The 11047-nt window shown below is 53.2% G+C and overlaps 1 protein-coding gene across 2 annotated transcripts in view; it reads right to left on the bottom strand.

Moving 5' to 3' along the window:
* Positions 1–2218: 2218 nt before the first annotated feature.
* The window catches only part of MKI67 (marker of proliferation Ki-67), a 19724-nt gene continuing 10895 nt past the window's right edge, over positions 2219–11047 (bottom strand). For both annotated transcript variants that reach the window (XM_023537374.1, XM_023537375.1), the window contains exons 8-11: positions 10576–10731; positions 6155–9636; positions 4996–5430; positions 2219–3570 (exon numbers count right to left, since the gene is read on the bottom strand). In XM_023537374.1, coding sequence (XP_023393142.1) covers positions 3505–3570; positions 4996–5430; positions 6155–9636; positions 10576–10731 — 4139 coding nt within the window. In that variant the 3' untranslated portion in view covers positions 2219–3504. The remainder of the gene's footprint in view (positions 3571–4995; positions 5431–6154; positions 9637–10575; positions 10732–11047) is intronic.

The raw sequence follows: 11047 nt of genomic DNA, 5'->3' as shown, positions 1-11047 counted from the left end.
ATCCGGGATGACAAATTTGTCAGATTCACTTTATATTCTGCAAAGAAAGCGAAGACACTGCCCGTGACACCGTCCGCTGTGAGGCGCGGCCCGACGTTGGAGCAGTCGGTACGTGAGAACTGCCTCCCAGAACTGGGGACCCGCGCTGCCCGAGGGCAGTTGCGTGAGTTGCCCCTTTGCCCAGCATTCTGTCCTAGAATCTGGCCGTCAGCACGTAGGCAGCTGCCTCTTCTGTTTAAAGCCCCCGGTATACACCTAACAGATTCACAGCCATCCCTCGGCGATGGACAAGAGCTTGTTCCCACTGGCCGGCGCCGTCACACTGCGCCTTGATGATGAGTGCCTGCATGTTGTGTGCTCCCCTGGGCAAGGCATTTCTACAGGAGGCAGTTTCTGGGTCAAAGGGCAAACAGACTTTACATTTAAGTAGAAACTGCCATATTTTCATCTCTAAATATTCTCCCCACTCCCGCCCACCTGCAGAGCAGGCGGCGCCCATTCGCCTAAACATCGTTAATTCTGGATGTTAGCAAGACAGTGTTTGCAAAACCAGTGGGCAGAAAAAAAATCACACCTCATTTCAATTTGCATTTTAGTAGGTTGAGCATGTTTACACATGTCTATTATTTGCACTTCATCTGTGAATCACCGATTCATTTTTTTTTTATCCATTTTCCTAATTTTCCTTTTTTTCTTCATTGGTTCATTTTCATTCTTTTTGGGATGTGGATATAACCCTCTGTGTTCATGTTATGTTTCCTATTGGATCCTTATAAAAGACTGTCACTGACGGCCACCTAGGGTCCCTTGTCCAGGAAGCTCTGAGACTCGCCAGCCTGTAGATGGCTTGGATGAGCACATGGCTGACTCTAAACCCCAATACCTGCCTATAAACCCCAATTCGTAGGTTATTGCATGCTTATGTGACAGCACAGACACAGTGCTGGAGGTATGAGGATTGGGGGGACCGTGCCTTGTCCTGAGGTGCCTCGGGGACCTGGGCAGTCTGCACAGCACCTGAATCGGTGCCTTGAGGTGAGGCTGGAGTACCCGATCTGCTCGGGAAGGCGTGGTTCCAGAATGCTGTAATCCAGCACCTACCACCCAGTAAAAGGAAAACCACCCTTACGATGCGCTTTGTACTTACAAAGGTGAGGAGATATGCTATCTTTCAACTGAACCCTAAAGGGTTTTTTAATTAATCAGTATATTCCATTCCCCAGGCATACAGCTAATTGAAATTTTTCTATATGTGAGGTTCATAATTACTACTAAATCTGGAGTATCGGTAGAACAATTTAATCATAGAAAAAGCCTTTTATTATTTTTCATTTTCCTGAATTTTGCCTGCCTGAATGACAGACACACCTATTATGACACATACCTTCAAATAAAGTATCTTTTCTGATGAGGCTGCACTTCCTAAAATACTCTCCCTTCGGCTGGCCAGGATCCCACCCCATTTCCTAACCCCAATGCCACCCCCCCACCTCCCAGCCTACAACCTGTCACTCTCCCCTAGGATTGTGAAAAGTAAAGGGGCCACACACTAAACCCGACAAGCCCGGGGGTGGGGGACGCCTGGCTGGCCCTACAGACCCAGAGACCGAGTGACCACACAGGGTGGTCTGGTCATGAAATCCCTAACTACAGGCGGGTCACAGTGGGGCAGCATCCTTGACTAAGGTCAGTCTTTACCTTAAGTGAGCCCGTCAGTTGTCTCTGCATCTAAGGTGACACCTTGAAATATTAGTGATCCCCCTTCCCAGACCCCTCAGGGCATACCCTCCGCTCCAGAGCAGGCGGCCAGGGACCTCGCTGTGCTGTTACCAATTAGCCGCCCTGTCTCCACCAGCGTGAAAGACATGTGTATCTCTCATTTTACTGTTTATCCAACCTGAGATGCCCCCTCTGTGTCCTCCTGCCCCCTTAACCCACCACCTGTGGCTTTCACGTGACCCGCTGACGTCTGCTGTGATTCTAACGTATAAAATAAGCTGCAAACCGCCACTCCGCTCTCCAGGGCATTTTCTCAGTCCATTGAGACTTTGCTTCCCGGCAGCTGTCATCAGTTTGGCTCAAATAAACTGTGACAAGATGTTTTCTTAGGCTGGACGTCCCTTTGTGGACAGGCCCTTAGGTGACACTGTACAGAACCGCACTGTGGCAGCCAGAATAGCAAAAGCGACTACCATCGATTCAGACACACACACCTAGATGCGAACATGTTTCAGCAAATGTTTATTTTCACGTGAATCTGTCTCCACACCAGACACGGGGGACACAAGAGGGGACAGACAGGGGCACAGCTGTTCCAGCTCACACTCCAGGCGACAGCCACCCTCTCCAGGCTCCCGTCCTCACCTCCACCTGTCACGGCAGGTAAACGGGGACGACTCCAGCCAGGTGGCTGGGGAGGAGGTGTGCTACTGTCTGATTCGGGGAGCACACAGCAGGAGAATGACGTGGAACGTACAGGAGGAGGTGCCCGGCTTGCATGTGGGTCTAAAGCGGACGGAAGATGTCCAGGCTCATATAGACCTGGCTCGCAGGTAAGATCGGGCTCTGCCGCTGTCAGGAACGGCCTTCTTTAGGGGGATGGCTTGCGCTGCTTCCCGAACAAGGTGTCGTGCTGGGCACCAAGTGGAGGGACAGGTGTAGTAAGAAGGAGCACAGGTGGGAGCAGATCCGGAAGAAAGCTCAGAAAATGTAAATGACGAAAGCACGAGAAGCTGAGGGCGTCACAGCTTAGGATGGAGTAGCACCCGAGCCACTGGGCGGGCGGGCGGGTGGCTTCTCAGATGAGAGCAGTCCTAGTTTAGACGACTATTCTTAACGTGAAAAAGGCGAGCCCCCAGTCATTCCTCTCTCAAATGCTGTAACCCCTGTACCCTGAAAATGGGGTCTCCATCCATCCCCCCAATCACACTTTCATTCCCGTAAGTGACAAAGCCAAGGACAAGACCGTCCTGTGCAGATGACAACAGCCCTACTACGCGAGGCACAAGCCGCCCCCACTGTAAAGATGTGTCTGTAGGCTCCATTAATCTGTTCATGTACCCTAACATTTCCTGAGAGCCACCCCGGTGGGGTGTCACAGGGTACAAGCCCCCGCCTTTCAGATTCTGAGGACACAGACAAACAGGCGCATTTGCAACGCAAGTGCAAGGCCGGGGGGCGGGCACTGACACGGATCGGTTTCAGGTTCACGCGGCAAAGCCGAAGGCCATACCGCGGCCCAGACGCCCACCCCGACCCCGCGCCCCGCGCCCCGCGCCCCGCGCAGCCTGGACGTTTCTATCATTTTGTGAGCCATCCGTGCCCTTTATAACTTCCAAGTGGGGTTTTGAATAGACCATTCAGAGCCAGCAGATTTTCAGCTTGCTTCTCCTAACCACCCAGACAGCATTATTTACAGAAGTCCTTTTTAAATTTACAGCAAACATTGTACTTGAGCTTATCGCTAAATTAAATTTACTACCTTTTTTTCCCTCTTGAACTTAGCTAAATATCTTCATTGTCCCGATGGCTTCTGGTTCTCATTTTCCTGACGCACACATTGTCGTTCTCCTGTTTGGAAAGAAAAATGTCACTCTTAAGTCATTTAAAACAATGATTTTCATAACTAAGTCTGCTCCGTAAAAACCCGAATCCTAACTAGGGGTGATCCTTTCTAGAAAATTAATTTTGAGGTTGGAGATGGGTTTTAAAACATCCTGTGAAAGTTACTTTTGTTTTTTAAACTATTTTTCCTATTTGTTTTTTTTTTAACTTAAATAATTTGTCTTTTTGATGGAAAAGTTTGTAACATATTTTAAGTTAATACAAACAAAATCTCCACACAAATACACAGATTTATACTAATTAAAAAATACTGCTTAGAAAAGCAAAACGGCAAGAATTAAAAAGTCCAAAGCTGAGTTTGAACACAAACGTCGGAAGAATTTGAGTACTGAAATCCTGCGGAAGGAATCACCTCACGACAAAGCAAATGTTTCTCAATGACTGTGCCCTCGGGAAAAGGTCCCGCGGGAGGCGTGCCCTCCCTCAGAGGCAGTGACGTGTGTCCCTGCACTGCGGACGAGAGAGCGGTCAAAGCACCAGCTACGCGGGTGGGCACGGGCACGTCGCGTCTCTGCCGACCAGCTGCCTGCTCTGAACCTGTGCACTGGTGACCAAGGGTGGCGGGGACGTTCGATGGGACCTACGGCGGTGCTGTGACCATCAATCCAGCACACAGCAGACAAGTCTCTCCGGCCTCTGCAGCTGGCATCACACCAGACAATCATGTGTCAAGCAGTCGAGTCACACGCGGGTGTGAGAACACGGGCCAATGGCGCCGCCTCTGGCTGACCGCCTGCTAAGAGGTAAGCGTGCCAGCTCGCGAAAGCGAACGGATCGCCCTCTCTTTTAAACTAGCAAAATCAAGCCTCCCCCAGAAGAACCCCGACTGAGTGTGGCCATGCTCCGTGGAGCTACTCGGATGAGTCAGGTGCTGCCGAGTCAGCGGCACTTCCTGTCCTGACTTAAAGGGCACTTGATTGGGGAAGGTGACAGGACGCATCATTCCCGGAACGGGAACTCTCATGGACGCTCCCAGCTTTACTCGTCCTCGCTTTTGAAAGGAACCCCCCTGAAATCGGACGGGGCCACCTTCGGTCTCCACCAAACAGGAGACCGAAGAAGCCACCTGTGTTAGTACGGGGCTGTGATAAGCAGACAGAAACTTCTAACGGGACAAATCTGTTCTTCCTGCACGAAGTCTTCACAATGTGAATTTACTATTCCAGCCGGGAATTCCCAAGACAGGCTTAACGACACACAGCGACGAAGACGGAAGACGTTTCAGATGTGTGCTGCGTGAGTGAGCATTAACTGGGAGCCGGCAGTGCGTTATTATCTACAGTGGGTTTTATTTGCTTTTGCAACGTGGGGCCAAAGTTATTCTAAGAAACCTTCTGTGTTCATTAAAAACAATACCGGTAAATAACTTGCCTTTGTTAGACTTTCGGCAGATCGCTTGGCACTCCGGGTTACTCTCTGTTTGGGTTCACTCTCCAGAGTGTCCCCCGCAGGGGGGGCGGCAACCTTTCGGGGTCGCAGACACCCGCGGCCCGAACGTTTGGCTCCTTCCTTCTCTTCCCGAGCGTCCCCGTGGATGCCCGCTCTGCTGTCCCCTGCTTCCCCCGCGGCCCCGGCGGGCACCCTCCGCTGTCTTCCGGGTCGCAGGCGTGCTCCCCCTCCCTGGGCCTGGCCCCCCGGGGCAGGATCCTCGGCTCCGTCTTCCAGATTCCGAAGCTTCATCTCTTGGGAGGTGTTCGGGGTCTTCTTTACATTGCGCCTCGTTGGAGCCTTTTCTGCTGACGTGAACCCGGGTCCTTGCTCTACTCCGCTGGTTTTATTTGGGCGTCTGGAGCGCAGGGACATGCCCTAAAAAATTCAAAAGACATCCACAGAATGCCAGTCAGGGGTAAGACAGAGCTTAAAAAAAGTCAGGGGCAACTCAAAGGGGGACGCGTCTGAACATTTTACAGATTCCCGTCCTCGGATGCCCATCATCTAAGACATCCACTCTGTTCCTTTGGAGAAAGCGGCACCTCCACTGACACAGTGCAAACGAGGGACTCGGTCACCGTGTCACGGGTCCTAAGCAGCATCAGAGGGGCGTGGCAGAAAAACGCCATTACTCGGCGGTGAACGAAGCCCCCTCCTCGTGCTTTGAGGCTCATCGCTAAGGCAGATGGGGAAGTCGCAATTTCTAAACGTTTACAGACTTCCCCACGCAGCAGGACGCTCTCTACGGACCAGTCCGCACAGCTGGCAGCCATGTCCTTCTCGGGACCCCCACCCCATCCAGGGTTCCAGCCGCTAAACACCGACAGGCGTGTGGCTTCCGCCACGCTCGTGCGTGTGGCGTCTGCAGCCCCGCGTGCCTGCACGGCCGCGTCCTGTCAAAATCTGCCTACTCTCTGTAATCCCCGAAGGGCTACGCATGAGGGTTGGCGGTGACGCACTGTGTCGCCGGCAGACCCCTTGAGGAGGGATGGCCACGTGCAAATTCAGGCCCCACGCACAGCCTACGCCAAACATTACACGGAAACGGACAACATCCATCCAACACGACAGCTAACGACCACGTGACAAACACCGTCACCTTCTCCGGAGGGGCCAAGACTTCCGCCTTCTGTCGCTTGTTCTTGACGCTCACGGTGCTGCTGGGCAGGTCGGTCCTTTCTGCCAAAAGCCTCTGACTCCTCCTGTCCGTGACCGCGGGTCCGGGCGGTGGGCGCCTGTCTCTGGGAGCCGTCCGCTGCCTCTTCTGCAGAGGCGGGTCCTCTGCAGCGTCCTGTGGGCAAGTTCTTGTGCGCAGCCTCTTCGCTCCGGCCAAGTTCTCGTCTTTCCCGCGTTCCCTCGTGGGGGACCGGGAGACGCTCCCGTTCGGTGACCTTGCAGGGTCTTCCGTGGGCTCTACGCTGAGGGCCCTGGGGACTCTTCTGGATGTTTTCACAGGTTTTCTTTTGTCCCGAGTCGGAGCCGGATCCCTCCGGGCGCTCTCGGCGTCGCTGCCCGGTGCCTCGTCCTGACCTGGGGCCGCGATGAGCTCTTGGCAGCCGGGCCGGTCCTCCGGGGGTGGAGGCTGCTCCGTCCTTGTTCGTAGTCGACGTCTGCTGCCCACTGCATTTCCCGCGGGGCCCAGACTCTGCGCCACAGTCTCCTGACTCACGCTGGCTTTTTTATTTCCGCCGACTGCTGCCCTGTGTGAGCGCGTGGTTTTCCCTGACGTCCGTGTGGACTTCCTGGGGGCCGCTGGCTCCTCCTCCTCCTCCACGTCCTCCTCCCTGGTAGGCGCCGCCTTGCCCTGTCTCTTCTTGCTTGCTGCACGGATGCCTAGTTCTGGTCGTGAGGACTGGCGAAGCGTCTTCGCGGCTCGATCGTCAGTCCCCGGGCCATCTGTGTGATCTGAGGTTTGGAAGGGTTCTACGAGGCCGGCCAGGTCTCCCACGGCCCGGGCCATTTCCTTAGGTGCTCTTGGCCTCCTCTTGCTTCTAGTTACATTTTCTGCAGAGCCCGCCTTCTGTTCTGAAGTTTTCTTAAACAATTTGATGTCTTCATCATCGCCCTTTGGTTCTCGGTGTGAGCTCGTGGTTTTCCTTGACGTCCGTGTGGGCTTCTTGAGTGCCGATGGCTCAACTTCTCTGTCCACTTTCCCTGGAGGTGCCTTGAGACGTTTCTTTCTACCTGCTGGTTCTGCCTGTGGAGATTTGCAGGGTATTTGGGCTTTGTCATCAGTCACTGGTGCCACTGTGCGGTCCGGTGTTCGGAAAAGCTCTTCGATGCCGGCCAGGTCCTCCAGGGCTGGGGCCTTTCCCTTGGGTGTTCTTGGCTTCCTCTTACTTCCAATTACAATTTCTGTAAGTTCCAGTTTCTGTTCTGGTGTTGCCTTAAATGCTCTGATGTCTTTATCATCACCTGGCTCTCTGGGCAAGTGTGTGGTACCCCCTGGTGTTGGCGTGGGCTTCCTTGGTGCCAACAGCTCTTCCTCTATGTCCACTTTTTCCAGGGGTGTCTTCAGATGGCTTTTCCTACTTGTCGATGTGTTGATTGGTTCTCCTCGTGGAGATCTGCAGAGTATTTTGGTTTTGTCGTCAGTCACTGGTTCCACTGTGTGGTCCGGTGTTCGGAAAAGCTCTTCGATGCCGGCCAGGTCCTCCAGGGCTTGGGCCTTTCCCTTGGGTGTTCTTGGCCTCCTCCGACTCCCAGTTACATTTTCTGTAAGCTCCAGTTTCTGTTCTGGAGTTGCCTTAAAAGCTTTGGTGATCTTTTCGTCACCTGCTGGTTCTCTGGGTGAGTATGTGGTCCCCCCTGGGGCCCGTGGGGACTTCCCGAGTGCCGACAGGGCTTCCTCCACGTCCACTTTCTGGAGAAGTGTCTTGAGACCTCTGGTCATAACAGTAGATGTGATGAGTGGTTCTGCTTGTGGAGATCTGCAGGGTATTTTGGTTTTGACATCAGTCACCGGTTCCAGGGTGCGGTCTGGTGTTTGGAAGAGCTCTCTGAAGCCAGTCAGGTCTCCCAGGGATTGGACCCTTCTCTTGGGTGTTCTTGGCCTCCTCTTGCTTCTAGCTGCATTTTCTGCAGGATCCACTTTTTGTTCTGGAGTTTGCTTTAAATGACTGATGTCTTTATCATCACCTCCCGCTTCTCTGTGTGAGTGTGTGGTCTCCCCTGGTGTTGGCGTGGGATTTCTCAGTGCTGAGATATCTTCTTCCACGTCCACTTTCCCAAGAGATGTCTTGAGACGGCTCTTTCTACCTGTTGACATAGTGACTGGTTCTGCTTGTGGAGATTTGAAGGGTGTTTTGGTTTTGACATCAGTCACCGGTTCCAGGGTGCGGTCTGGTGTTTGGAAGAGCTCTCTGAAGCCGGCCAGGTCTTCCAGGTGTTGGACCTTTCTCTTGGGTGTTCTTGGTCTTCTTCTGCTCCCAGCTGCATTTTCTGCAGGGTCCGGTTTCTGTTCTGGAGTTGCCTGAAAGAATTCGATGACTTTCTCGTCACCTGCTGGTTCTCTGGGTGAGCATGTGGTCTTTCCTGGGGCCCGTGGGGACTTCCTGAGTGCCAACAGTGCTTCCTCCACGTCCACTTTCTGGAGAAGTGTCTTGAGCCCTTTGGTCACAATGGTGGACGTGATGACTGGGTCCACTTGTGGAGATCTGCAGGGTATTTTGGTTTTGACATCAGTTACTGGTTCCAGTGTGGGGTCCGGTGTTTGGAGGAGCTCTGTGAAGCCGGCCAGGTCTTCCAAGGCTTGGACCTTTCTCTTGGGTGTTCTGGGTCTTCTCCTGCTCCCAGGTGCATGTTCTGCAGGGTTCCGTTTCCGCTCCGGAGTGTCCTCACATGCTGTGACATCTTTCTCATCACCTTCCGGTTCTCTGGGCGTGTTCGTGGACTCCCCTGGGGTATGCGGGCGCTTCCTCTGTGCCGACAGCACTTCCACGCTCACCTTCTGGGAAGGCGTCTTGACCTGCATGTTCCCCTGGGCTGGCGTTCTGAATGTTTCTGGTTCCGGAGGTTGAGAGCCCACCGTTGTGGTTCTGCTCTCTGTGTCCCCTGGTTCCTTGGGATGAGCTGGGCTCCGGAGAGGCCCGTGGCTGTCCCGGGCTCCCGCGGGGTCTGTGTCGTGCGGTCTCCCGAGGGCGACTGGGTCTTCCGGTCTCAGCACCCGCCTCGGCTCCAAAGCCCTCGATCTCCTGGCGGCTGCTGCCTTTTCGGAATTTTCCTCCGATCTGTTGCTTTTCCTACGTGTTTCGAAGGATCTCGCACTTTCCTTCAGCTCTCCCTCCGGCTTCTGCTCTCTCGATGGCGTCCTCCCAAGACGTCCTCCCCAGGTGTCCTCCACAGCGCTGGCTTCCGTGACTCCGTGCTCGCCCTCCGCACCTGGCGTCTGTGCGTTTCCGAGCTCCGCGGACCTTCTGAGCTTGTGTGCGCTGGATGCCGGCCGCAGAGGCTCCGCCTCCGGCGGTGCGCGGCCCATCTCTCCATTTACTATAAGGCGCTGTCGTCTGAAGGCCGGGTTTATAGAGCTTTTCTCCGATGGCTCTTCTGGTGCATTCCGAGTGCTGGGGGACACCGTCTCTCCTGCAAGACACAAACGAGTACATGATAAATACATTCTGTTCACCGTGTTGTTGCAATCTGGTATTTCATCCTCACGAAATGTGGTATAAGAGCCAACCGTCCAGCCTCCTAGCCACCTGAGAAAATTATGAGTCTGCTTACGTGGCCACAACTCTGTCTTACGTATGAACCGTGCGCACTGAAACACAATGTTATTTGGTCACGAATTCCTAGGACGTGGTGAGGACCTGCATGAGTTAGATGAAAGAAAACAAAATTTCTTAAGAAGGCTCTCCTACAGGGTGCTGCCACGCTGTGTCTCAGGGGCCCGAACACAGACATCTGTTCTTTCAAGCGGGAAAAACAGCCATTTCTTCTTTTGAACCACAGATGCAATGACATGGCTTACACTCAGTCTAGCTGTTGTCCAGGTCACACTGAAACATCTACTTTTTGGCTCCGGAAGCATCTTCAGTGGAGCAGTTCCCTCTACAGCAGGAACTCGGTGCTGAATGGGAGTGAGGACAGGCTCGTGTCACCCATTCACGCTCACACTGTGGCACGCTCCCCTCCCCCCCCCGGAAGACTGGCAGGAATACTGCACAGTACGCACTGAGCTCTCTCCGGTAATTTGCAATAATCTGTGTTTGATTTACATCTGATGAGCGATCACTGCGCTGTTCTGCTCATCACCCTCTGTACTTATAACAGATAGAGGTGGCAGTTTGATTATTAAAGGAATAAGCCTCTCCACCAAGTCACCCAATGCCAATGCCGGTTCAACCACTGATAAGAATTTCCCCTGAAAACAAGAACAGAGAAGCTGGAAACGATATTTTATCGGGAGTCTCTGTTGTAGGGAAATAACACAATAAGCGTTCTACAAAGAAAAACGTCATCTTTAGCTCTCGTGGAGGACATCAAAGTGGTAAGAAAAAAGAAAAAAAATTGCCAACCAACCGGAATTTTTTGCGGTGCGTAGCAGTGTTTCTTCTTCTGAACTAGGGACTGCAAACATTTTTCTCAGCAAATCCTCTGAATTTGAAAAGGTGGTGGGACATATGCTCGTCATTTGCACCTTCTCTTTCGCTGGCGTCTTGAACATTTCGGTTAGCCCTGTGACACGAAAATATGGGAAAAGCAATGAACAGATCGCTCACACGTGTGAACAACCACGTGGTCCTCACGCACAGAGAAGCGATTATGCCTGGGCAATCCGGGGCGGGGAGAGTCACAGAAGGGGCTGGTGTGTGAACCGTAAACTTATTTTGTTAAAAGAAGGTGATGGAAGTTAGATTCCTATCTGTCCTCTTCTTTGCCTTTCTCCTTGGAAAGAAAATTGAACGAAAGAAGTCGCCTGCAGTCTCCTGAAGTCCTGCGCTCTGGTCGAGGGACAGAGGCTGGCCCTCGGCACCTGCCCTCCAGGAGGGCA

Source organism: Pteropus vampyrus, unplaced genomic scaffold (genome assembly GCF_000151845.1).
Source record: "Pteropus vampyrus isolate Shadow unplaced genomic scaffold, Pvam_2.0 Scaffold188, whole genome shotgun sequence".
Classification (NCBI taxonomy): domain Eukaryota; kingdom Metazoa; phylum Chordata; class Mammalia; order Chiroptera; family Pteropodidae; genus Pteropus; species Pteropus vampyrus.
Note: the sequence above shows the minus strand (reverse complement) of the source record. Positions and strands in the feature narration are given on the sequence as shown.